This window comes from Taudactylus pleione, unplaced genomic scaffold, assembly GCF_031769625.1.
Source record: "Taudactylus pleione unplaced genomic scaffold, aTauple2 ptg000015l, whole genome shotgun sequence".
NCBI classification, from domain to species: Eukaryota; Metazoa; Chordata; class Amphibia; order Anura; family Myobatrachidae; genus Taudactylus; species Taudactylus pleione.
Genome location: NW_028284417.1, coordinates 11,711,578 through 11,739,262, shown reverse-complemented (window position 1 = coordinate 11,739,262; position 27,685 = coordinate 11,711,578). Strand labels below are relative to the sequence as shown.

At 47.0% G+C, this 27,685-nt stretch overlaps 1 protein-coding gene across 1 annotated transcript in view; it reads left to right on the top strand.

The window, feature by feature from the left end:
• Nucleotides 1-27,685, top strand: part of PHIP (PHIP subunit of CUL4-Ring ligase complex) — a 228,528-nt gene that overhangs the window by 101,100 nt on the left and 99,743 nt on the right. Inside the window, exons 17-18 of the mRNA XM_088471636.1 lie at nucleotides 2,394-2,619; nucleotides 21,953-22,087. Coding sequence (XP_088327762.1) covers nucleotides 2,394-2,619; nucleotides 21,953-22,087 — 361 coding nt within the window. The remainder of the gene's footprint in view (nucleotides 1-2,393; nucleotides 2,620-21,952; nucleotides 22,088-27,685) is intronic.

Below are 27,685 nucleotides of genomic sequence, written 5' to 3'. Positions count from 1 at the left end.
TGTAGACATTAAGGATGCCTCTTTGCATGTTCTTGCATGAGCAAAGCATCTAAGCCGTGGTGGGCATAAGTGGCCCTTTAACTGTTAAACTACACATCCCAGCATGCCCTGCAACAGTTTTAGCAGGGCGAAATAGCAAAACTTTGTCAGGGCAAGTTGGGATGTATAGTTCTACAATAGCTGGTGGGCTGCTTACTGCCCACACCATATCTAAGCCTTCTCTGGTTTGTGGCTCAGAACCAGCATCATCAGGTTAAGACACCTCTATGCTGGGGACAGCTCCACAAGTGTTCACAAAATCATGGTTGTGTTGGCTGCTCTTCTGTGGTCCCAGTGTGTGACTTTCCTTTCCTACCTGAACAATCTTGATGTAAGTCAGTGCACCGTCTTTGCTTTAGAGCCCATATTCTGGACACAATACAGATGCTGGAATTGTCAATTGCCAGAAGTAAATGCCTTCCAATGTCTAGTTTTCATGTTTGACACGTGATCTTTTTGTTGGGAGAAGTATTTTCTGACCATCAATCTTATCGGTTTGTTTTTGCATCAAGGCTCTATTGAACATGGTCTCCACCTTGGAGGTGATCTAATATGCACTGAAGGGAGCTTCAAATAAAACCTATTTTGAGGTGGAACAATTCTCCCATAGTCTGTCCAGCCAGGGCATCCATCTTTCCCCACAAGAATGTCATTCTCTTGTTTGATTGTTGAGGGTAAAAATCTGCAGTGAATATTTGGGAATGGACGCTGATGAATATGGATCTTCAGGTTTAGGGAGTGGTCACACTTAAAGCTCGTTTCCAAGCTTTTTGAAATTTGGAGGAGTCCAAACTTCTGATAAATATCCTGGAGCTTACAGTGCTACATCTTAAATTTATCATAGAGTATTTAAAGAGACACATCTCTTAGCATGAGAGTTTCTACTTCATCCTTTAGCATGTCCAGGTTCCTTCTGTTCTTTTAGAAGGGTCTAGACAGGGTTGAGATTTGGTTCCTTGATGGTTTAGGTTTAAACTCTTGGTTTTGTTTCAGAGAAAACTAGCTTGATTACTGGTCCAAATGTTTTTACAGGGCATACTGCATGTACAGAATCCATTTGTTCCTCCTATTAGGAACAAATGGATCATAATCATGGGTTGAATGCCTTTCAGTATCCACAAATTGAGCTATTTCAGTTGGTGAAGTTGAAAGTTCCCATCTGGAAGATATTTTTTCTTTTTAGCTAGTCAGCTAGGAGAGTTTCAGAGCTGGTCTCCTCCTTTTCATTTTTTCGTGAGGATCGGACTGTCTTTTGGGCCAAGCCTCATTTCAGCAAATATGGTCTCCTGGTTTCACATTAATAAGGATATGGTGATTCCAACTTTTGGATCTACAGACGAAAGCTTTTTTTCTTTTATTGGATGTGTTTAAGTCTTAGCGAGCTATTTGAAGGACAAATGAAGGATTGTCTCTTAGATGCTCAGAACAGGGCCGGCCTCCAAGCTGTTAAGTGCTAGGTGGATTTATTCCACCATTTGTCAGGCTTACAGTACCTCTGGTCAACCTGTTGCTGAAAATCTCAGGGCACAGTCTATTAGATCGTAAAGCATCAGTTCAGCATGGAGCTTTGGCTGAGCAGCTGTGCAGGACTGCCACCTGGTCATCTGTTTGTTTTTACCTTCACCAGATTCTACAGTTCCCACTTGTTTTCATCTAGTGGTGCCAGTTTGGAAGGAAGGTGTTTGCACTGCTTCCACTGAGTGTACCCACTTTTAGAGGCAGCTTTGCTTTGTCTGCAAAGTGTTTCCAGTGACCCCATTTTCAGAGAAAAGAGGGAAAAGAATATTTTATACAGTTAATAGTATATTTGTCTTTCCCCCCTCCTTTATTTATCTTTCTATCCTCCTTCATTACAAATAACTGACTGTTCCGGTGGCATAGGGTATATTGGGGAGTAGCCAGAATGAGAGTTAACAATTTAAAATTTCCACACTCCTCCTACACACGCTACCCCAACACAGGGTTTCACAAACTCTGTCCTCAAGGCACACTATCAGTCCAGGTTTTAAGGACATCTATGCGTTTGCACAGATAATATAATCAAACTGAGATACTAATGAAGTCACCTGTGCTTAAGAATGGATATCCTAAAACCTGGACTGTTGGGGTGCCTGGAGGACAGAGTTTGGGAACCACTGCCCCAACGGATTCAAAGAAATGGATTTAAAGAAAATAATTTTACTGAATTACAAAAAAACTTATTCATGAACTATTTAGAACATTTTCCAATGCACTTTCATGATCCTAAAATGTTATTCCCTAATAATGTATTGAGGGGGGATAGCTGTTATCTCTTGTGTTTAGTGAGCTTGTACTATGTGGTGCTATTTTCTCCTTTTTACTTTGTTTTACAGATAGCAGATCAAATGTTCTTTCATAGTGATTATCGGCCTCTTATTCGTGATTCGAACTACTATGTCCTGGATGAACAAACACAACAGGCACCACACCTTATGCCACCACCATTTTTGGTAGATGTAGATGGTAATCCTCATCCAGCCCGATACCAGCGCCTTGTTCCTGGCCGTGAGAACTGCAGGGATGAGCAACTAATTCCTCAGATGGGGGTAACCTCTTCAGGTAAACAAAAAAAGATTACCAAGAAATTTCATGATCATGTTAAAGACAAGAAATTGTTGAATGGCACAACTTGTGTACTCTATGGTAGCATGAGTCATTTTCTTAAACCGTAGCATGTAGAAGCCCATTATCACATAAGTAAATTATATATTTCGCATATGTTTTTCACCAGTACAGTTTAATTTTTTTCTCAAGCCATATTAAATTAGTGTTGAATGCAAGAGACTAGAAGTTATAACTCCTAGAAAGTTTCAAAGTGGGACCATTGCTTAAAAGACTAACTAATCTAAACCCTTCACCATGAATTTTAGGAGCTTTTTTGTATTGAAAACAATGACCTGAAAAAAAGTTTTTTAAAAATAGATTGGTGTGATCTTGATTGATAGGTGTGATCAATCCTCTCAACTTCACTAATAAAGGTTAACTTATAGAGAGATGTTTGTCTTCCTGCCAATGACTAATGTAAGTGGGAAAGGGAAGGCAATGCAAGGCCTACCAAACTGCGTAAAGATTATTATTCTTAACAGTTGCTTATATATAATTTACAAATCCTCTTATTAAATGAAGGCAAAATTTGACTTTCACTTTTTCAATCTAAAATCATGGCTAAATGTGCTTTTCTCAGTCATCCTATCTGGGGGGCACTGGATAACATGAATTGTAGAGGGAGTTGTCCAAGAAGAAGGCACAACTTAAACTTGTTTGTGCGCTGCCTCCTCTCCCTCTACATCCCATAGTGCAAAGCACCGTAGTTTCTTTTTTTCTGCCCAAGGCAATGGGCACCATTTTTCATTAGGGCTGTGAGTACTTTAGTTTAATTATTTATTTTTTCGTTTGAGCAATGCTCCTTCATTGGTTATGCATGGTTCTTCTGTGAACTGCGCACTGGGAGTGACAGGCTTTTAGCCCTCTGTCCACAGCGCCTACCTCTGATCTCCTGGAGCTTCATCCCCTGTCACAGATATATCTAGTGAGTGACCGGGGAGTGGGACGCAAGGCATCACTGTCCGATTGTTGGTATAATGACCTTGGCTTTGAGGGAGCCATAACAAACAGCAGTCAGACCCTTTGTGATTGAGACAGCCCTTTCTGCAGTCCTGCCCCCGACTGCATCGCTCTGCTTTGCAGTGTCCAGCTGCTGGGAGGGCTGTCCCAGGGTAGGCTCACACAGTTTTTCCCACCCTTCTGGCTGGGATTAGTGTAGATTGTGGCCCCATTGTATTTTGACCTAGGTAGGAATAGCTGCCTTTGCTAGTACAGCAGTAGCTCCTCTCTGCCTTGGGCTGGCTGCTATCAGTGCATCGGTTTTAGCTGAGCCCCTCTGATGTAGCACTCTCCCTCCCTGCAGGTCTTTCTTTCCCATTAGGGGTGTTGTAGCCTGAGTGGGCCTTCAAGCAAATACTAGTGCAGGTTTTTATGATTGGAGGTCTGTGGCAGTAGTGTGCCTTTCAGATCTGATAATGCTGTCTGTTTTATTTCTTAAGGGGGAGGTTGCACCAAGTCCATTTACAAACTGCCTGTCTTTGCGTTGCTGACCTCGCAAACCCTTTGAGGCTTGCAGCCGGGGTCCAAACATTTTGTTTAAAAAAAAAAAAAAAATTTGAGTCTGTGCTTTCTTCTCACTCTGGATTGTCTTCTGATTGTTGTCACTGGTTTCATTTCTCTTCTTGTATTGTCTGAAAAGAAATCTTCCACCAGGTCCCAGGCTGCAGGGGAACAATCTGTGTCTTACTACATGTGTTCTCAGTGCTAAGTTAAAATATTGAAAGACTCTTCTCAACCAGGTGGCCTCTGCTCGTCCTGCGCCGCAGGGGACCAATTCTCGCGCCCGTCTGGAGAGGTAGCTGCTAAGTTGGTGCAACCGTCCTGGGTGAAGGAGTTGATGCACTCCTTCCGGAACTGACACAGGAGAGGTCAGACCGTCAGCGTCTGGTGAGTGTCCTGTTCTCCACTTCCCTGGTAGCGGCTACTTCTCCTCGTCCCCTTCCCTCACAGACCACTGTATCTGGTTGGGTTTGATTCCTATTTAGGAAGTCAGTCTCACACCCCTCCCTCCTGGGTTAATACCATGCAGCAGACCATGGCCTTGTCACTGTATAGGCTTTGTGAGGTGTCCCTATCTGGCTGCCCTTGCAAGTGGCAGAGCTACGTGGGGCTACAGCTTCCAGAGGATTGAGAGTTCTTTTGAGCAGGGAAGGTTGGTAGAGCCTCTGATCTAGAAGACCCTGTTCCAGGGGGGAGGGATTCTATCACTCAACAAGGAGTTGGAGGAATTGGTTTTAGCAACTCGTCAGGCTTTAGATTTCCAGGATCCAGTGGAACCTGAGAGTCCTTCGGTTTCCCAGTTGAAACATCCAAATAAAGCTGGTGTTAGAATTCCATCGATCTCTCATCCTACAGATTTCCTGGAGGAGGCTTGGAAAAAGCTGGATCAGCGTTTTCAAGTGCCGCAGCAATTTTATTTATCCTATCCTTTCTCTGATGTGATTTTGGGTTAAGTAGGATACCATGTCTTAAGTGGATGTCCCCATCTTAGCTGGCTAAGTCCACTACTATCCCCATTCTTGATAGTGTCCTTAAAGGACAGCTCGGATTGTAAATGTGAGGGCATCATTAAGTCTATCTTCATTATTGCTGGGCTCTCTCTCCGGCCAGTCTTGGTGGCTGTCTGGGCCATTAAGGTGGCGGAGAAATGGACTGAGCAACTCATTGAATGGTTACTTTATGGGTCTTCTAGAACATACTTGTTTCCTGTCATAGAATTATGTAGAGACTTGATGGCCTACATAAATGACAGTGTCATGGATGCGGCTCTTGGCTTGTCCCTGATTTCTGCATTGGCTGTGGCAATCTGGCTAAAATGCTGGGATGGCAGGTGCGGAATCAAAACGGGCTTTGGAAGCTTTACCTTTTTGCTGATCTGTTCTCTTTGGTACAGGTCTTGATGCCATCATTGCTGAAGCTACAGGAGGTATGAGCCCTTCCTCTGAAGCCTGCCATGAAACCCAGAGGACAATGTTACTGATCCTTTTGGAGCTCCACCACATTGCTACGGTACTTCACCGATACTCATGGGGGCTTTCAAAGAGGAGGGCGGTTAGGACATGTGAGGAGTCCCGGGCCGAAGACTGCTGAAAAGCAGTCAGCATGACTGGGCTTTTGCCCACCTGGACTGGTCTATGGTGGGAGACAGTTTGCTCTGTTTCCACGATCAGTAGGCAGCTACTTCGTTGGATCGGTGGGTCAGGGCATCATAGAATGAGGTGTTATCTCGGACCTCTTTTGGCCATCCACCCAAGTGTTTATTTTTTTTGTCACACCATTTCCACAGGGCTAGACCAGACGCCTAGCCTTCAAAGGTCAATATCTTTCCTTCTACAATCGGTGGTCATTGTTCCTATTCCGCCAGTCGAGTCATGGTCGGGTTTTTACTCTCACCTAATCTGGGTCCCGAAACCAGACTTGTTCTTTCAGGCCATCTAGGACTTCGAAACTCTCAATTTACAATTGAGGGTTGCCAAATTCAAGATGGGGGTCCATCCGTACGGTCATCAATTACTGTACGGATACATGGAACAGAATGAGTTTCTTGTTACAATGGATTCTGTGGGCAAGGATCATTACCAGTTCAGGGTAATGATCCACAGTTCCACAGGTATTCACAAAGGTCATGATTGTCATGGCAGCGTATATGCGATCCAATTCATCTGCCACACGAGCCTGAGTTTTCAACGCGTTATTGCAGTTCACCGTTCCTTGTTTTTCAACAAGACAGGGTAGTTTTATGCACCAGACCTTCTTTTCTGCCGAAGGCCCACTACCGTTTTTACTTAGCCAGGATATTGTGATTCTTGCTCTGAGTGACTACTCATCTTCTGGCAGCAGGTATGCTCTGAGCCTTCTTGATGTCAGAGTCTTGCAGATCTATGTGGAGAGATCTACTGTATAACTTAAAATGGACAGCCTCCTGGTGCTCTATGATTTACACAGAGGTTGTCCATTGTCTAAACAGTCGGTGGCCAGATAATCACGACGACCCTCTGAGAAGTATTTGTTTCAGAGGGAGCCCTATTCTGGACCATCTTCTGGCCCGTTCTAGCAGATTGGTGCGTGCCTCTTGGGTGGCGCGACATGGTTCCTCTGTGAAGCATTATGCCAGGTGGCTGCCTGGTTTTCAATTCATATATTAATTTTTTTGGAGCTCGAGATGTCCGTTTTGGGCAAAAGATTTTGCGTGCAGCCATAGCTGTGGGTACTCTTCTTTAGGGGGTATCTTTGGAACATCTATGTGGTATCCTGTGTCTGCCAGATAAGATGACAAAGAAAATAGGATCTCTTCTTCAGGTCCATAGGGCTCCACAGGGAGACATTGGGGTGTAGGTGGAACCTGGAGGACTGGACACAAACGGCAAAGCTTTTCAATCCCAGGATGCTCCGGTCCTTCCCTCTATACCCCGCCCTCAGCCTGAAGGCATTTCAGCTTCATTGGTGTCCGACAGGAGCTGGACCAACATTATAGCAGAGGGCTGCATTAAGCAGCCCAAGCTTTAAGTTTATGATTTCATTTACTTTTTACCAAACTGGTGAGCAGCACCAGACTGTCCTCCGGATGTCTGTACTGCCGCCTCATCACCACTCCGCAGCGCCGTGACAACAAGCCTGCTTCTTAGTGCAGTCTTGCCCCCGATCTCAGGAGACAGACCGGAGGCGCTGATATGGACACTGGCTAGACCACTGGGTATAACGATACTGGCGCAGAGGCATATTGTAAAGGCCAGGGGGATCCGGTTAACGTCAGCCAGGGAATAAGGCGCTCTCCCTGCAACCCCTACCACAGCTCAGGGCGCCATTCCACTGCGGTCTTGGTCTTCCCTGAGCTGCTCCTTCCTCACCCTCCGCCCCCATAGAGACACGCGGCAGCCATTTTAGGCAAGCAGGTCTCTGGGAAATGCTGGGTTCTGTCTCCTATGCTTCTCCCACGGGCCAGGTTATACAAAGCTTTATCCTACCATCCTTCTGGTGACAGACTTCGCAGAGTTGATCATGCTCTGCTGCCTGATCAACTCTGCGAAGTCTGTCACCAGAAGGACGGTAGGACGAATTTAAATTAAACTTATCTAAAACCAGAGTAAGTCACAACGGAGAGATGCAATAGCAGTGATTACATTTCTATGTTTATGGATATATCCAGAGCACTATAGACAAGCGCTTGACAACTCATGAGTAATATCTTTTGGCTAAGGCACAGCTATATAATTATTCATTTGCTGGAATTATTACCATTATACCATCGTACAGAGGCTTACCAAAGAATTTACGCCTCATTTTTTTGTTTACAAATAGGTTACTATTGTAACCACAAATACACTTAACTGCTTATATCTATAATCAATACAACACCACAAGAGATACATTTGTTATTTGTTTCAATGTGAAAATAAGAGTCTGGGGCTCCATTTATGTCTTTCTACATGCATAATTTTATTTCTTAATTATTATGGTCATTAAGGATTGTCCATTTTATTCTGGTATTGATATTGGTCGTTATTATATATATATATATAATATATTTTATTTATGTTTGTTTTAATAAATCTGATTATATACTGAATGAAGTTTGCACTCTCCTAAACCTACAGCAGCGTTCCAAATTAGGCTAGTTCTTCTCTTTATTTTTTTTATCATTGTATACGTAGAGGGTCAGCACCTCAGTGGTAGCAACAGCAGAGGTGAAGGACTGAAAATAGTTACAAGTTAACATAATTCACATTTAAGTATAGCGCCTCCTTTTTTGTCTTTTTTATCTTTCTGGTTCTATATCCTACCAGCCACTATGGTCTGTGTAGTTGATTTTAGTGCCCATTGCAGACATGTAATGTTTTTTTCTGCGTTTGTATGTGACTTGTGCTAGCGCTAATCTCTATTTTCTTTACTGTCAGTTTATACCTGTCCATTTTTCTACTATACCCTGACAAACTAAGGTATTTGGGGGTTCATTGTACCTCACATCTGCTATTTAAGTGTGGGAACTATCACATACTATATAGCGCGGTTGCTCACTACACTCTGCCGTGTGTAGTGCGGTTGCACACTACATTGTACCATATTACACATACTGTAAGATGTTCATTGCACTGTATCATACTGTGCGTTCTATTATTCTTGTGACTGTCTGACAGAGGAAAGAATAACAAGCAGCCTGATGCTGCTCCTCCCTCCTACTCTGATAGCTTGTAAGTCCTGCTCTGCGGGCTAAGCCACAGAGGACCTTATTCAGGATGGTCTCTGTATTGCCCCAGGTCCATCAGCCCCGGTGTGTGTCTCTCAGGATTCACCCTGGGCTGCCTTTTCACAAATGCTGGCAAAACTTGTGGACCAAGTAGCAGTCCCCATGGAAGCTTCACCTATGGGATGGCCACAGCAGGTACCCCATGCAAAACCTTTGCCTACCCCCATGGATAGACGTACTGTCTACCTCAGTACAGACTTTGGCTAATACCTCTACAGATTTTCAGCAAATGCTACAAAAAGATAAAACTTTACTTACTAAGCCTGCTACACGTACTATATCTTCCCAAAACACAGTTATCTGTTTCGGAGATATCATCTGGGGAGGCTGAAGACGCAGATCTCTCTCACTCTGACTCTGTCTCAGGAGAGAGGAGGCACCCACTATACTATAAATATATCTGCTCTTGTGAGAGCTGTTAAAGCTGTTCTACAAATAGAAGAGGATGAACCCTCTCCTAAGAAAAAAAACATGCCCTTTTTAAGCGACAAAAGATTGTTTTATCAGAGTTTCCTCACTCTGACCAGCTATCTGATCACATGAGTGAAGCTTGGAATATGCCCGGTAAAAGGATTCAAATTCTAAAATGGTTCAGTTCCTTTTACCTGCTTCCAGCTACTGTTTGAACTAAATTGGAAGTTCCCCCAACGGTAGATTCTCATGTAACACGTCTGGTTAAAAATGCCACCTTGCCCATTCATACTGCAACCTCCTTGAAGGAGCCCACAGATGAATGTATAGAAGCATGTCTTTTATCTATATACTCTCTTACAGCAGCTGTTACTCGTCCTGCTAGGGCTACAGACTGGGTGGCAAAAGCCATTGAGAGTTTGACAGAGTCCCTAGAATAGACATTCCCCCCCCCCTCCCCGATGCTTCAAGGGAACAGCTGACCTACATATCTCACATTAGAGATGCAGCCTCCTACTTAGGTGAAGCAGCTATGGAGGCTGCTCTCTTGGCCTCTAGGATATCTGCCACTTCGGTAGTGACCCACCGTATACTTTGCTTACGTTCCTGGAAAGCAGATTCAGAATCAAAACGAGCTCTAGAGTCTCTGCCTTATTCAGGAGACATCCTATTTGGTGCAGAATTGGATAAAATTGTGACTACTTTGGCAACTAAGAAAACGGCGTTCCTACCCTCTGCATATAATGCAAAGCCGCGGACTTCATCATTTCTGTCCTTTCGCCCTCAAGACAAAGCCAAGTGTCAGTCCTTTCCACGGCAACAGACATCAGCCAAGGCCCCAAGCCTGGGCTACTAGTCGTCCACCTGCCAAGTCTGAGGACAAGCCTGATGGGGCGGGCCTCTCAATAGAGGCTCCCAGGGTGGGAGGCTGACTTCTTCAATTCGCCCAAGTTTGACATCAAACCACGTCAGATGCCTTGGTAAGAGAAGTGGTCTCCCACGGATATGCCCCCCCCAACAGTTATTTTGCACATGACCTCCATCGGACTTAACCAAGGCCCTGCTGCTCCAAAAAGCCATTCAGTCCTTACTGAAATCAGGAGTAATAATTCGGGTACCCTCCTCATAATGAGGCAAGGCCTTTTATTCTACCCTTTTCTTAGTTCAGAAGCCAAATGGGTCTCATCGACCTCTCCTCAACCTCAAGTCACAGAACAAGTTTATCAGGGTGCCCGGGTTTTGTATGGAAACCCTCTGTTCTATTACCTTAGCTATGGAGCCTGGAGATTATATGGTATCCCTAGACATTCTGGACGCTTACCTACATGCACCTATAGCTCCTTCTCATCAACAATATCTCCAGTTTGCTACACTGCAGCAACATTACCAATTCCAGGCTCTACCGTTTGGCCTCTCAATGACCCCTCGGATCTTTACCGAGATCATGGCAGTTATGGCGGTCTCTTCTTCCTCAAGGGATCAGACTGCTCCTGTACGCAGACGATCTCTTGCTGTTGGCAAGCTGCCCAGAGACTTTTCACAGCCATCTGCAAGTAACTATTGCCTTTCTTCAAATGCACGGTTGGCTGATCAACTTGAAAAAGTCTTCCCTGATACCCACTCAAAGGATGGTATATGTGGGAGCCCTCCTGGAGTCTAGAGTTCAGAGAATCCGAATGGCGGACAAGCTTTCAGCACTACAGCACAGACTGCGCAGACTGCTTCAAAATTGCAGAGTGTCGATTCACTCTGCAATGCAGGCCTTGGGATCAATGGTTTCCACCTTCAACATGGTGGCGTTTGCCCAGTTTCACTCCAGGCCCCTCCAACACCTGATCCCCTCCAGGTGGAACGGGCTACCCCATCTGCTCAAATACTGGATGATGGGCCTCCCACCAGAGGTTCACCTGTCCCTAGCCTGATGGCTACAGACTTCCCATTTGAGCCAGGATCGTCCCTTTTGGATCCCGGCCTGGGCTCTACTCACCACGGACGCAAGCCTTTCGAGGGTGGGGCCAGGGCCAGCCAGTACTCTTTCCAGGGCTGATGGTCCCCAGTTGAGGCAGTGTTGCCAATCAACATCCTTGAACTTAGAGCCATCTAGAGCGCACTCACTCTAGCTCAGAATAATCTTAAAAAGAGGCCAGTATAAGTACAGTCCGACAATTCCACGGCTGTGGCCTACCTCAATCACCAAGGGGGCACTCTAAGTCAGACATCAATAACAGAAGTGTCCTGCAATCTCCCAGCCATCTCTGCAGTATTCATCCTGGGGATTCTCATTTGGGAGGTGGATTTCCTCAGCCGTACGACGTGCATGCAGGAGAATGATCTCTACATCCAGAAGTCTTTCAGGTTCTAGTGGACAAATGGAGTCTTCCGGAGGTGGATCTCATGGCCTCCAGACACACCAACAAATTTCCAATTTATAAAGCCAGAACAAAGGACCATTGTCGGTGAAATGGAACTTCCATTTAGCATATCTCTTCCCTCCAATATCCATGCTTCCTCGAGTGCTTCGAACGTTCAGACAAGAGGGAGGCACAGTCATGGTAATGGCTCCAGCCTGGCCCAGACGTCACTTGTACTCTGATCTTCAAAGGCTTTCCATAGATGTTCCTCTTCAGCTTCCTCTACGAATAGATCTGTTGTCTCCGGGTCTATGTCTACATCCGGATCTAGCCCGTCTGTCTTTATGGCTAGGCTCTTGAGACATCCTTCCTAACGGCTAAGGGTTTTTTCAGCTTTGTGGTCCAGACCCTGCTAAAAGCACGTAAACCAGCCTCAGCCAGCATTTACCACAGAGTATGGCATGCATATTTCCAGTGGTGTGCTCCAAGAAACTATGACCCTCAGGTCTTTAAGGTTTCTTGAATTCCTGCCTTTCTTGAAGCTGGATAGGATCCAATCCTCCGCCTAGCATTTCTGAAAATGCAGGTCTCTGCTTTGTCTATCTGGTTTCAGTGCAGAATTGCTCCTATACCAGATGTTCACACCTTAACGCAGGGTGTTCTACGAATACAGCCTCCCTGTGGCTCCATGGGATATGTCAGTGGTGCTCCAAGCACTTCAGGAACCTCCATTCGAATCCCTGGAATCAGTGGATGTCAAGTGGCTCACTGGCTTAAGCATCTGCCCGTCAGGTATCTGATTTAGGGGCGCTTTCATGTCACCCCCCCTTTTTGATAGTTCATGAGGACAGGGCTGTTCTTCGAACACGCCCAAACTTCCCTAGGTGATTTCTCACTTCCACCTGAATGAGGAAATTGTGGTTCCGGCCTTCCATTCACCAGACCTCTCGGCAGGTGAAGCCTCTCTGGATGTGGTCCGTGCTCTAAAGATCTACGTGGATCGTACTGCTTCCATCCGGATATCGGACTCCGTCTTTGTCCTATATAGATTCCACAAGATGGGATGGCCAGCTAACAAACAGATTCTGGCCAGATGGAATCGCATGACTATCTCACAGGCTTACACGCAGATGGGCCTTCATGTGCCGACTACAGTCTCTGCTCATTCAACTCGCTCTGTTGGTCTCACGTGGGCAGCCCGGCTTGGCGCCACAGCTGAACAGCTATGCAAGGTGGTCACCTGGTCATCTGTCCACACCTTTCTTAGGTTTTATGCCTTTGATACATTTGCCTCTCAGGATGCTACCTTCGGGTGTAAGGTTCTCCTATCCGCTCAGGAGCGTTCCTGCCCTTGAACAACTGCTTTGTGACATTCCCAATGTCTTCCTGTGGAGCCCTATGGATCCTGAAGAAGAAAAGGAGTTATGGTAAAACTTGCCATGGTTAACACTTTCTTCGAAGTCCATAGGGTCCACAGGGCACCCGTCCTGACGCTCCTAGCTTCTGTGGGTCTTCTACTCCTGGTCACTTGTTTTCTTCTCTGCGAGAGTGTGAGATTCCTCAGTATACCAGTCTTTCTTCTATCCTGCTCTTGCCTTGGGCTTGTTAACAAAACGGAGTTGCCCTCAGGCTGTGGGCGGGGTATAAGGGGAAGGACTGGAGCCTTCTGGAATTAAAAAGCTTTGCTGTTGGTGGTCCCTCCTCGTCCCACCTACACCCAATGTCTCCCTGTGGATCCTATGTACTTATTGGATTTCTAAGAGAAGAAAAAGAGGAAAGAAATCTGTCCTATTGTATGGCGCACATTGTTTGATGCATATAAAATTATAAATCTTTATTAGGTATACATTAAAAAAATTAGTTTGTTTAATACTGGTTCAGTGAAATAAAGGTTAAGAGTGATTAAGTGAAAAATAAAACGTGAATAAATGGTGAATTTCTTATGAAGAAATCATAATAAAATCTGATTAAGAACTCCTCGTGTCTTCATTATCAGTTTGTCTTAGGTGTTATATATGGATTAGAATTAAGCAATAATATAATTGATATGTTCTTAAGTAAAATTTTAAATGAAGGAATAGGAAAGTTAAAGAGGTGATGATAAACCTCAGTCATATACAGTGAAAATAGGTATAATCATATTAATGTAGTATTGTACTTAGATAAAAGGGGGCCTAAGCTTAGATTATTAAAGTACTTAATACTGGATTGTTTTGGGAATCGTGTATTCTCTCCCACTGCAACCAGTCTTACTCTAGTTGCATTGATAGTGTTACATATATGTATTTTGCTACAATGTTGCCAGCCACCGCTGTTCACGCCATGAGTGAAAACTTAATTGAAAAGGCAGTATTAAATATTGTTTCGTAAATGTGCCCTTTTGAACACTACTGCTCCTTCCTATGTAATACTTGTGTTACACATATATATTTTGCAACAGTGTTGCCAGTCACAGCTGTTTGCTCAATAAATGAGCTCTCATACTGTGGCGTCCTGTCTAATAAGTTCCATCATATAATTATATTGCTCGCATATCAAATAATTTCACAACATATTAAATATTTCAGACATATGAGACACAGCGGGCGTGCCGATGCACGTTTCGCTGTGTGCTGAAATGCTGCTTGGTTCCTGTTTAGATGCAAAATCTGTCAACCATTGAAACTTGCACCAGCCCTATGACAGGTGCAGATTTTACATCCGTTCTGTATGTCCTTCCAAAAAACGGGACTCGGAGGCAAAATGTCATCTTGCATGGACAAACATCATCACTCCTGGACAAAAGTCCAGGAATGATGATGTTTGTCCATGGAAGATGACGTTTTGCCTCTTTCTGAGTCACGTTTTTTGGAGGGAAAAATCCGAACTCTGCGTGCAAATTCGAACCTATCCGAGCCTGCACATCCCTAATATATAGTGGATTATATTTGTGAAGTCTGTTGCATACAGTTGTGTCCTGCACTGTTCCATATTTTGGCAATAGGTTCCTGCAGCTTCCATAAGACAGGATCAGTATATTGCTCCCTGTTAGTATCCATACATACTAGTGGTTGCTTTGTACACAGTGCGCTATTGTGCGTCATTTACCCTGCAGACATGTCTTGCACGGGTAATGAACGCATGCCTGTACTTTTGTCTCAAACTTGCAGACTATGTAGTGCGGTTTTGGGGAGGATGTGGATTGGTATGGGCTATGTATGAGATGTTCTAACTCTCCATGTGCCCCGATCCCCCCCCGACATCAGTACAGGATTCCCCTTAGGTGTGTTTTTCTCAGATGCTGGACTCTATTGTGGACCACCTGGCGGTCCCGACTGTGGTTCCTCCTATGGGGGTCCCATAACAGCCCGTTACTCACAGGGACTTCCACTGATTGTGCAGACCCCTCCTGTACCACAGCAGGCGGTCATTCCCACAGTGGGATTATTACAGGGTGGTCCTCCACCATGGGTGGATGTGTTCTCTACCTCACTGCAGAGTCTGTCTACGGCCTTTCAGACCATGTTGCAGAGTGAGAAACCTGTAAGACCAGCTAAGCTTCCTGTGTGGTCCTCTCAATCCACAGCTATCAGAATCTGAGATGTCATTTGATGACTGAGAGGTGGCTGATGCCTCTAACCCTGACTCCTCTCCGCAAGAGGCGGAGCCCAAGTCCAGAATTAATATTCCTACCTTTGTGCGTGCGGTCAGGTTCGCATTGATAATAGAGGATGATGAACCAGCCCCTAAATCCAAACACCCTCTGTTTAAGCAGATAAAGGTGTCTTCAGCAGTATTCCCTCTTATCAGATCAGCTGGTGGATCACATGGCTGAGGCCTGGCAATCGCCTGGTAGGAGGTATCAGCCTCAGAAACGTTTGACCTCATGTTACCAGTTTCCTGAGGCTCATTGTAAGAAGTGGGAATCACCCCCTGCGGTGGATTCACACGTTGCACTATTAATTAAAAGTGCTGTGTTAACTATGCCTTCCATTTCTTCCTTAAAAGATCCTTCAGATAGGAAGGTGAAAAACTTGTTTAAAGTCTATATACTCTTTCAGGAGCTGTTGCCAGATTGTCCATGGCCATCTCCTGGGTAACTATGGCTATAGAGAGTTGGGCCAATACACTTGAGGACTCCTTGGAGGTTCCAGAGAATCAGGTGTCACTGGTCGGCCATATTAGGGATGCGGCTGCACATGTGTTAGGCCACTCCGGATGCTAGTCTACTGACATCTAGGGTTTCTGCTGCGGCCGTGCATGCTCGCCGTCCCCTATGGCTACGCTATTGGTGCGCGGATGCCGATTCTAAGAAAGGCCTGGAGGCCTTGCACTATAATGGGGAGATTACTGGTGCCAAACTGCCAAGGGTGCTTGGGTAAGAGAAGTGGTCTGACAGGGGTACGCCCTCTCATTCCTTCGAAGGACTCCCCACCGACTTTTCTGCACAGGTCCTCCTTCAGACAAAACAAAGGCCTTGCAGCTCCAGAAAGCCATACAGTCCTTACTGCAGGCAGGGGAAATTGTACCAGTACCAGTTCTGCTATCTCAACGAGGGACTAGTTACTATTCTACTTTCTTTCTGGTTCAGAAACCGAATGGGTCTCATCGGGCTATCCTCAACCTCAAAGCTCTGAACAAGTTCCTCAGGGTGCCCAGGTTCAGGATGAAAACCTTACGATCCATCATACTGGCTATGGAACCTGGGGATTAAATTGTATCGCTGGACATTCAGGATGCATAACTTCATGTTCCCATAACGCCGTCTCACTAGTGTTATCTGCTGTTTTCTATACTGCAACAGCACTTCCAGTTTCAGGCAGTGCCCTTTGTCCTATCCACGGCTCCAATGGTATTTACCAAAATTATGGCAGTCGACCTGCGGAGTTATGGTATCCAACTCCTACCATATCTGGATGACCTCCTCTTGTTGGCAAGTTCTCCTCCAGAAGTGCTTCATCACCACCTGCAACTAACAGTTGCTTGCCTACAAACACACGGGTGGTTGATCAATTAGAAAACGTCCTCCCGAATTCCCTCACTGAGGAAGGTTCATTCATTCGAACTTCAGAAAAGATCTCTACGCTGCAGCTGCAAGTATGCAGATGTCTCTGCAGTCGCCGAGTGTCAGTCCACTCGGCGATGCAGGTTCTGGGATCCATGGTATCCACATTCGACATGGCGCAATTTGCTGATCCTCTCCTGGTGGAACGGAATACCCCACCAGATTATAGCTCAGATGAGGGTACTCTCTTCGGAGGTGCGTCTGTCCCTCTCTTGGTGGCTGCAGACATCTCATCTAACCAAGGGTCGCCCCTTTTGGAACCCGGACTGGATACTCCTAATAACGGACGCCAGTCTCCGGGGATGGGGCGCAGTGACCGGTCCACACTCCTTTTAGGGCAGGTGGACAACGGTAGAGGCATAGCTGCCCATTAGCACATTGGAACTTCGGGCTGGGTATAGGGCCCTCATGATGGCAAAGCACTTTCTTCACTGAAAGCCCGTACAAGTTCAGTCCGACAACGCCACCACAGTGGAGTACATCAACCATCGAGGAGGCACTCGAAGTTGGGCAGCAATATCAGAAGTGTCACGCATTCTGACTTGGGCAGAATCTCATCTCCCTGCCATTTTGGCAGTGTTCATTCCGGGAGTTCTCAATTGGGAAGCGGTCTTCCTCAGCCGTCGTGACGTGCATCCAGGGGAATGGTCTCTTCACCAATAGGTGTTTCAACTCCTAGTTTACAAATGGGGTCTCCCAGAGGTGGACCTCATGGCCTCACAACACAATCACAAGTTACCAGTGTATGGGTCCAGAATAAGAGATGCCAAGGCAAGCCTGGTGGATGCTCTGTCAGTGAAATGGACCTTCCGGTTTGCGTACCTATTTCCTCCAGTCTCCCTGCTTCCTCGAGTTCTTCGGAAGTTCAAGCAAGATGGAGGCACTGTCCTGCTGGTGGCTCCAGCTTTGCCCAGACGTCATTGGTCCTCAGATCTTTGGAGTCCCTAAATAGACACTCAGTTTCTGCCTGGTCAACGTCCGGACCTGTTGTCTCTCGGGGTCCTTGCCTTTACCCGGACCTGGATCGTCTGTCCTTGACGGTGTGGCTCTTGAGACATCCCTCCTAAGTTCCAAGGGATTCTCTAGCTCGGTCATCAACACGATGCTTAGAGCGTGTAAGTCTGCCTCCGCCAGGATCTACCACAGTGGTATACTTATTTCCAGTGGTGTCGTACAAGAGTTTACGACCCTCAGGTGTTTCAGATTTCCAGAATACTGGCATTCCTTCAAGCTATGTTGGACCTTGGCCTGCGCCTGGCTCCGTTTAGAGTGCATGTTTCTGCACGGTCAGTGTGTTTCCAGTAGAATTGCGCTGCTTCCGGATTTCCACACCTCCCTCCAGGGTGATTCAACCACCAGGGGCTCCTTGGGATTTGTCAGTAGTTCTCCAGGACCTCCAGGGTCCTCCATTTGGACCACTAGATTCAGTGGATCTTAAGTGGTTAACAGCTAAGACTCTTTCTTCTGGCTGTTGAATCTGCCAGAAGGGTATCCGAATTGGAGGAACTCTCCTGTCGTTCTCCTTTTCTGATATTTCACCAGGACATGGCGGTGCTTCGCACTCACCCTGAATTCCTTCCTAAGGTTGTTTCTAGTTTCCATATTAATCATGAAATTATAGTACCGACCTTTGTCTCCAGGCCTCTCGGCATGAGAGGCCTCATTGGAAGTGGTCCACGCCCTCTGGATTGATGTGAACCATACCAGTTCTCTTCGGAAATCGGACTCCTTGTTTGTGCTGTATAGATTTCACAAGAAGGGATGGCCAGCCAGTAAGCAAACATTGGCTAGATGGCTTCGTATGACTATTTCAGAAGCTTACACGAAGGCAGGCATGCCTGTTCCGTCTTCTGTTAAGGCTTATTCTACTCAGTCTGTGGGTCTCTTGTGGGCAGCTCGCCGTGGCGCCACATCTATTCAGCTTTGTAAGGTGGCCACGTGGTCTTCTATCCAGACCTTTCTAAGGTTATATGCATTTGATACCTTTGCCTCTCAGGATGCTTCCTTTGGGCGCCGGATTCTCCTCTCAGCACAGGAGCGTCCCCACCCTTAAAAAGACTGCTTTGGGACGTCCCCAAGGTCTCCCTTTGGAGCCTATGGACCCTGAAGAAGAAAATGAGTTATGGTAAGAACTTACCTTTTGTTAACTTTCTTCGAAGTCCACAAGGCACCCGCCCTGACACACCTGGCTTCATATGGGCGACTTTGCTGATCACTGGTTTCCCATCTCCTTTTCTGTGAGTGTTTCTTGAGTGTACCAGTCTTTCTTCTCTCTTATCCTCCTCCGGCCTTAGGCTTATTACCAACTGAGGTTCCTCTGGCTCGGGGGCGGGGTATATGGAGAGTGGACCTAGTGCATCCTGGGAGCTAAAGCTTTATCTACGTGGTTCCCATCGCCTAAACCCCAAGGTCTCCCTGTGGACCTTATGGACTTCGAATGAAAGAGTTAACAAAGGTAAGTTGTTACCATATTATTTTTTTTCCATACTTATTCCTGAAAGACAAAAGGCAGGGTAAACTGAAGGCTCATCTCGACCATGGCCTGAATCTCCGGTTTCAGTCTTGTCATTTTCCTTTTCAGGAGAAACTTTTTTACAATGATTACTCCATATAGCCCTGTTATATGCCTCTCCTACGGCACCTTTGAATTTGGATTTCAGCTATAATGCTCCTCACCATTTGGACATTGTTGTACTTAAATTTCTTATGTGGAAGACAAAGATGTGTCCTGCTACATCTTTGCACATAGTGCGCCATATAGACTTCTAAGTTGCGGCAGTGAGGCCTGACAATATCCATTGCATGCAATACACAGCTTCACCGCTGGGTGGCCAGCGCTTCACTGACTAAAACTGCAGTGGTAATTAATACAGCAGTGGATGGATATGAACTACAGAATACAATAGAATAGTTAGCCCTGACAGATGGGCCAATCATACTGTACTTTACTGAAGAGTGTAAACAGTGTATTTAATACAGTACTGTAATAATTCAGCACGGCAAGTTATTTTCGGCAGTGATGTGCGGCACTCACACTGTGTGGCATAAAAAGTACAGTCAGTTTGTTATCCAGACACTCCTCTTTCTGGGCTGTGACGTGTAGTTCAGCGATGATTTTATACACCATTGCTCATACCCCACTACTAAATTCTAAGGCCTGCCATCACTGTGTGAGCACGGGGCACCACTTTCTACAGTGCCGCAGTGATCGGCACTTACTGCGGAGTACAGATTACCAACATCATGTACAAGTTCCTAGTGGCGCTGCAGCACGAACATTGCAGCAAGTGTGTGGTATAGAACGCAGAGTCAGTTTGTAATTTTAAGAGACCTCTTTCTTGGCTGAGACTTGTAGTTCCGTAATGGTTTTATACAGTACCCTGCAAACCCAACTGTTTCTAAGGCATGGTTATGGCTGTGTGAGTGCCGCACATCACTGCAGAACAATGTCGCACGGACTGGCACTGACTTTTCTAAAATGAGGTGTTATCTTGCTGATGTATCTAGCATATTATACTAGTAATAATGTATGACAGAACACATTTATAAATTTGTTTTCAAAAGTGTACTCCAGACTCGCACACCAAATTATTTAATCCTTTATTACACACAATTACAGCTCTTGATCCATGACAACGATAGCGTACCTAATGACAGGTTCAGTCAGCCAATCAGCGGGTGGTGCTACAGACATTGCATTGTTTTGTTTTTTTTAAGCATGCGCAGTGCAGTTTAGGAAAAGTGACATCTGGTGGACAGAAAGTTGTATTACACTCTCCCGCTATTCCAGCGCTTCAGTACGTTACAATGCGACTCAATACGCCACGGCACAGCGAGATTAGCAGGGCGCGCTACATGGCATATGGAACAAAGATGTAGCAGGGCACATCTGTAGCACAGTTTCCTAATTGGGTGCTTTTATCCTGTGAGTCACATTTTCAAGTATTTCGTGACCGGGTTATCTTTCGACTTGTATGCAAAACTATCTTTCTAGCCCAAGGTTGTTCAGTTTCACATTAATCAGGGCATTGTTATCCTTTTTCTGACGCATGCTAGATTTGCGGGGGATTGCAACTAAATTTATTTACTGTACATGGTTAGATCGGCAAACATCTTTTTGAATAGAACTTTTGTTTTGCGGAAGACTGAAACTGTTCTAATCTGTTGATGCTTAGAAGAGTTTGGCCATCAACAAAACAAATAATTGCCAGGTGGATTAAAGTAATTCTTCATCAAACCTACATGAGTTTAGATAATCCGTTGCCTGAAAATATCTCCTCACTCTACCAGATCAGTGAGTGCTTCCGGGGCAAGACATGGGTCCTCAAACACGCAGCAGCCAGTCACCTGTTCCTTAGTTTATTAATTTTAAAACATTTTTACTATCTTTGTGTTTGAGTCTAGGGTTTCTAGTTTTCAAAGAAAAGTGTTGTACACCGCTTATTCTGCCCGTGCCCTCCTCTTGGGGCAGCTTTGGAACATCACCAATAGGAAAAAGAGCAGAGGGTTATTTTCGTATCCAGTTCTCTTATTCATTTTGGGGTACTCTGTGTCCCACCTTGATTTTCACTTGTCTAGTTTATAAATTGTTTTCTATATAGTGCTTACATTAGTCCCTGCCTCATTGTAGCTTACAATGTGTTATGTTAATTAGCTTCTAACAAAATGTATCAGTATTTTTTGATTTCAGTTATAGCTTTCTGAATGTTTTTTTAATAGAGTGTGAGTTGTGCTCCTTTTTTCAGTTTACATGACCTTTTGGTGCTTTGTAAGTGATAAACTGGTGAGCAGTTGCTGAGGGGTTAGAGTTGGAAGGATATTCAAAATGTTGTGCAGTTATTAACTCAGTGTCCAGCGTATGCACCATCCTCTATACCTCATGGTAACAGTGTCCCCCTAATGGAAATCGAATAATGGATTTACTGAAAATACAGAAAATCCTTTTATCCTAAAAGCGGCGCACAGTGCAATATCTAGTTAAAAAGTATAGATTGTACATACCTTTAGACTTTACAGCACTGTGAAGCTGCATTGAGACCTATTCACCCATCACAATCACCTATTGATTTATTAGAAATATTTTAAGGTCTGTGAATTTCAATATGCAACTGGGAATTAACAATACTTGTCACTGTATCATCAGCCAGTTCAACTCATGTCACTGACAAAAGATCTTGGATAAGAGTTACATTCTTTTAATATGCTGCTATTTTAAATGTTGTTTTTTTTTTTTTTCAGGCTTAAACCAAGTTCTCAGTCAGCAAACAAATAATGAAGTGAGTCCTTTGGACAGTCTGATACAACAATTGCAGCAGCAGCAGGACCAACGAATAAATGCAGAGACTGGGAACAGCAGCAGCCGTATGGCTAGAGGTAATTAACCATTTCTGTCGGTTGGATAGACAACTCTGTATTCTTATTAAGCTCAACTAAACATATGTCTCCACATAGATTTCATATTCTTTCGTGTTAAACAGTCCTTCTAGACTGTAGCGCCAAGCGTCTTTTTGTGCGAGTTTTTACTTTCAAATGCATCCTATACGCAAAGCAAGTAGGACGCACAGGCAGCTTCTGTTGATTAAAATGATATGCTGCATGCCTATAATCTGTGTGCAACTGCGGGTGTATCTGCATGCAAAATGCTATGTTACAGTAGCAAACTAAAGTAGTATTTTGCATGCAGATACAACCGGAGTCGCATACAGAATATAGGCATGCTGCATATCATTTTAATCAGCAGATGTTGCTTGTGCATCCTGTTCAGATCACTTTGTGAATAAGATGCGCTTAAAGGTAAAAAGTTGCACGAAAAGATGCTCTGCGCGACAGTTGTATGTTGCTCATGCGTTGTTTAATGCAAATTGTAGCACACGGAAGTAAGATGTATGTGGACACATCTGTATAACTGCACACCAAATAGACTAGTTTACAAATGTATTTATTAGCTACTTTAACATATAGAAATGCAGTACAGGAGATCTTGATATCTTAAGTTGTCTTTTTAAAACTAGTGAAATATTTCAGTTCATATTTCTACTTCAGGGTCCATAGGGTATCCACAGGATACCTTGGGGTATAGGTGTGACGTCAGTCGCCGGGCACCATAGAGTTAAGCTTTTCAGCATCCCAGGATGCACTAGGGTCCCCCTCCTATACCCCGCCCCCGAGCCAAGGCACCTCAGTTTGGTGCCCGGCCGGAGTCGGGTGCACCTGTCGGAGTGGGGACTAGAAGAGCCCCTGAAGCTTTCTCCTATGCAGCTGTGGCTGCACATCTGGATGTACAGCATGGACAGTCAGTCCTGACGTCCATGCTGTCTTCCCTACACCCCCGCCGGTACCAGAATGCCGGTACCGATCCGGGGATGCTGGTGAGCATCTGGGGTCACAGCGGTGACCCCAGATGTTCCGGACCATGGCCGGATTTAAGGGGGACGAAGGTAAGCAGCGGGGTCCCGCGGTGGGTCCCCGCTGATCACATGGTCCTGAGTCCCCAGGCAGGGGGCTCCCTGGGGACTGGCTGCAGCGTGGAGCCAGGCGACCAACCTGCGCTTCCACTGCCCCCTGGGACAGCGGACCGCAGCAGAGCGGTAGCGCTGCTCCCCCAGGCCAGCCTCCTCTCTGCTCCTCGGCGGCCATCTTCTTCTGGACGCATGGTGAACGCTGCTGGAAGCGCTGGACGGAAACATCGTGGTCTGGGTCCCCCCGCATACCTCTCCTCCGCTGTGGTCAGGTCTGTGTATGCAGCGCTGTGTCCTCCCAGGCCCTGTGTCTGCGTAGTTGAGTGATCAGCGCTGTTAGTGCAGGAATTGATTTTCTTTGCATTGTATGTGACTGTGCTAGCGCTGCTGCCTGTAACTTTTCTTCTAAACTGTCAGCTTTATTCTGTCCCTGTTCTTTCTGCTAAGCCCTTGCGGTGCGGTGCTGCAGGGTGGTCTCTCGCCTTTTAACTATTTAATTGGTGAGAGGGGTCACATACCTGGTGCCATCATGTCTGAAAGTGATTTTCCTCTCCGGCTACAGTGTACTACGTGTAAAGTACCGTTAGCGGAGGGGGAGGGTAGCGCGGAGGGCCTTTGCCGGCAGTGTTTGTCCATTGCGCGACCGCTTACGGTTACAGCACCGGTACAGGAGCCGCCCTGGGCTTGTTTCGCTGAGGCGCTTACAGCCTTAGTGGGCCAGTTAGCTCCGCAGCCCGCGTTTACACCAATGGGTTTGTCCCAGCAGTCAGTGGTGTCGTCACCCATGCAGGGTTTCCCACGATAATTGGTGGTACCCCACAGTCTCCCTATTTCCCCGCTCCCGGTTTCTCAGGAGCCAGCGTGGGTTAACTTCCTGACGAGTTCTGTACAGCACTTGTCGGATGTGTTGCAAGGGGAGTCTGATGCGGCCGCATAAACGGCCGGTGGCGTCTCTGTTGGCTCCTTATGAGGATGACGAGGGGACGTCTGATGATGGGGAGATTCTGGATCCTTACGATCAGGAACCTCTCCACAGTAAGGATGCTGATGCAAAGTCCAAAGTATATATTCCTGGACTTATTCGGGCGGTCCGCACAGCCTTGGTGATTGAGGACGAAGTTCCCCCAGCGGCTAAATCTAAGTATGCCTTTTTCAAAGATGTGAAGGGCGATGCCACAGTCTTTCCTCTTTCGGGTCAATTAGTGGACCATTTAGAGGAGGCGTGGAAACAGCCTGGCAAAAGATACCAGCCGCAGACATGCCTGGCGGTGGCTTATCCATTCGCGGATAATTATTTTGCAAAGTGGGAATCCCCTCCACAGGTGGATTCTCACGTGACCCGTCTTGTCCGTAGTGCCACATTGCCGATGCCATCCATGTCCTCCCTTAAGGATGCTACGGACCGCAAGGTGGAGATCTGCCTGAAGTCCGCTTATTCCCTTGCTGGGGGGGGCAGCACGGCCGGCTATGGCCATTTGCTGGGTTGCCAGAGCGATGGAGCGCTGGGCGGATTCATTAGAGGCTTCTTTTGATTCCGACTGTCCGGCGAACAGGCGGAGTTGATTGGCAATCTCCATGATTCGGCCACTTATATCAACGAGGCGGCCCTAGACATTAGTACTCTGGTGTCTAGAATTTCTTCAGCAGCTGCTCGTCGCACCTTGTGGCTGTGATCCTGGAAGGCGGACGCAGATTCCAAAAAGTCTGGAGGCGTTGCCGTTTACCGGAGAAGTTCTCTTCGGTCCGGATCTGGATAAGATTGTGGCCACGCTCTCGGCAGCCAAATCGGCTTGTCTCCCATCGGCCGCTGCTCCTTCTGGTTCTGGACCATCGTCCTTTCGGTCATCTAGGGCCCAGGGCAGGCCCAAACCACAGTCGTTTCCTCGACAGGCTGGCCCTAAGAAATCGGCCAAGCCCCGGAAGCAGGCATGGAGTTCCAGACGTCCGGCCCCCAAGCCAGATGACAAGCCTGCGGCCTGACTGTCTGGGCCTCCCTTTGGGGGATCCCAGGGTGGGAGGCCGCCTGCTGCAGTTCGCCCAGTGTTGGTCGTTCACTACGACAGACACTTGGGTTCTGGAGGTGGTCTCCCACGGGTACGCCCTCTCCTTCCGGCACAGACCCCCGGCGCGATTCTTCACCACGGGTCTACCATCAGACCGGAACAAGGCTATGGAGCTGCGAAAGGTATTGCACACTATACTCCAGGCTGGAGTTATAGTGCCTGTTCCATTCTCCCAGAGGGGCCAGGGTTTCTATTCAAATCTTTTTTTTTGGTACAGAAACCCAATGGGTCGTATCGTCCGATTCTCAACCTCAAAGCACTCAACAAGTCTTTGCGGGTTCGAAGTTTCGGATGGAGACCCTACGGTCCATCATTCTGGCGCTGGAATCTGGGGACTACATGGTGTCATTGGACATACAGGACGCTTACCTGCATGTCCCTATTCTTTTGCGCCATCAACAGTCCCTTTGGTTTGCAATCCGCAGCGACCACTTCCAGTTTCGGGCGTTACCTTTTGGCCTGGCGACAGCACCACGGGTTTTCACCAAGGTGATGGCGGTCATGGCGGCTTCTCTGCGGCTGCAGGGAGTCCGCATGTTGCTGTACTTGGACGACCTGTTATTGGTGGCAGGATCTCCAGAGCTCCTGTTACGCCACTTGGACCTGACCATTGCACTGCCGCAACGGCACGGCTGGCTAATCAACTGGCAGAAGTCCACTCTAATCCCGTCTCGGAGGATTCTGCATCAGGGAGCCTTATTGGACTCTGGACAGCAGAGGATCTTCGTGACGGAGGACAAGATCTCTGCTTTACAGTCAAGGGTGCGCAGTTGTCTGCACAGCCGCCGGGTGTCCCTACACTTGACGATGAGGTTCCTGGGCTCCATGGTGTCGGTGTTCGACATGGTGGAATTCGCCCAGTTTCACTCCAGACCTCTGCAGCACCTGATCCTGTCCAAGTGGAACGGGCTGCCTCAGTCTCTGAAGTCCCAGACGATTGTGCTCACCCCGGAGGTTCGCCTGTCCCTTGCTTGGTGGTTACAGACGACCCAACTCAACAAGGGACGTCCGTTCTGGGTTCAAAATTGGGTCCTGTTGACAACGGACGCCAGTCTTCGGGCCTGGGGAGCAGTTTCGGGTCCACACTTGTTCCTGGGCAGGTGGACGCCGACAGAAGCGGAGCTTCCAATAAATATCTTGGAACTCCGTGCCGTCTTCAATGCTCTCCAGCAGGCACATCGGTTTCTCCAGGGTCACCCGGTACAGGTCCAGTCGGACAACGCTACCACCGTGGCCTACATAATCAGGCAAGGAGGAACCCGAAGTCGGGCGGCTCTCGTAGAGGTCTCTCGGATCCTGGTTTGGGCGGAGCGCAATCTTCCGGCCATATCAGCGGTCTTTATCCCGGGAGTGCTAAATTGGGAGGCGGACTTTCTAAGTCGCCAGGACGTTCATCCGGGGGAATGGTCCCTGCACCCGGACGTTTTTCAACTGCTGGTGGACAGGTGGGGTCTTCCAGAGATCGACCTCATGGCGTCTCGGCACAACAAGTTGCCGGTGTACGGGTCTCGCACAAGAGACGAAGGGGCGTCTCTGGTGGATGCTCTGTCCGTCCGGTGGACGTTCCGGTTCGCATACCTGTTCCCTCCGGTCTCCCTTCTTCCACGGGTAATCCGGAAATTTAAACAGGAAGGAGGGACGCTCCTGTTAATAGCTCCCGCGTGGCCCAGACGGCACTGGTTCTCAGACCTCCAGGGTCTGTCCGTGGACAGTCCTCTGCGGTTGCCGCTACGACCGGACCTTCTGTCTCAGGGTCCTTGTCTTCACCCGGACCTGACTCGGCTGTCTTTGACGGCGTGGCTGTTGAGACGGCCATGCTGAGGTCCCGGGGGTTTTCCAGCTCTGTGGTGCGTACCATGTTGCGAGCTCGGAAACCGTCTTCCGCGAGGATATACCATCGCGTGTGGCATACGTTCTTCCAGTGGTGTCGGCCGAGAGGTTATGCACCGTGGGAGTTTCGTCTGTCTCGGATTCTCTACTTCCTGCAAGCGGGACTAGATCATGGGCTTCGCCTTGCTTCTTTGAAGGTACAGGTTTCGGCCCTATCTGTCTGGTTTCACCGTAGGATTGCTACAATCCCGGATGTGCGCACCTTTATGCAAGGTGTTCTCCGCATTCAGCCGCCCTTTGTTCCACCTGTGGCGCCTTGGGATTTGGCTGTGGTCCTGAGGGCTCTCCAAGGACCGCCGTTTGAACCACTGAGCTCAGTGGATCTTAAATGGCTAACAGCTAAGACTGTTTTCCTTCTGGCTATTCCTTCGGCCAGACGTGTTTCTGATTTAGGGGCTCTTTCTTGTAGACCCCCTTTCTTGGTTTTTCATGGGAACAGGGCAGTGCTCCGCACTCGGCCCGAGTTTCTTCACAAAGTTGTTTCCCAGTTTCATGTTAACGAGGAAATCGTTGTTCCGGCCTTTAACTCATCTGGTCTTTCCGTGGGTGAGGCCTCTTTG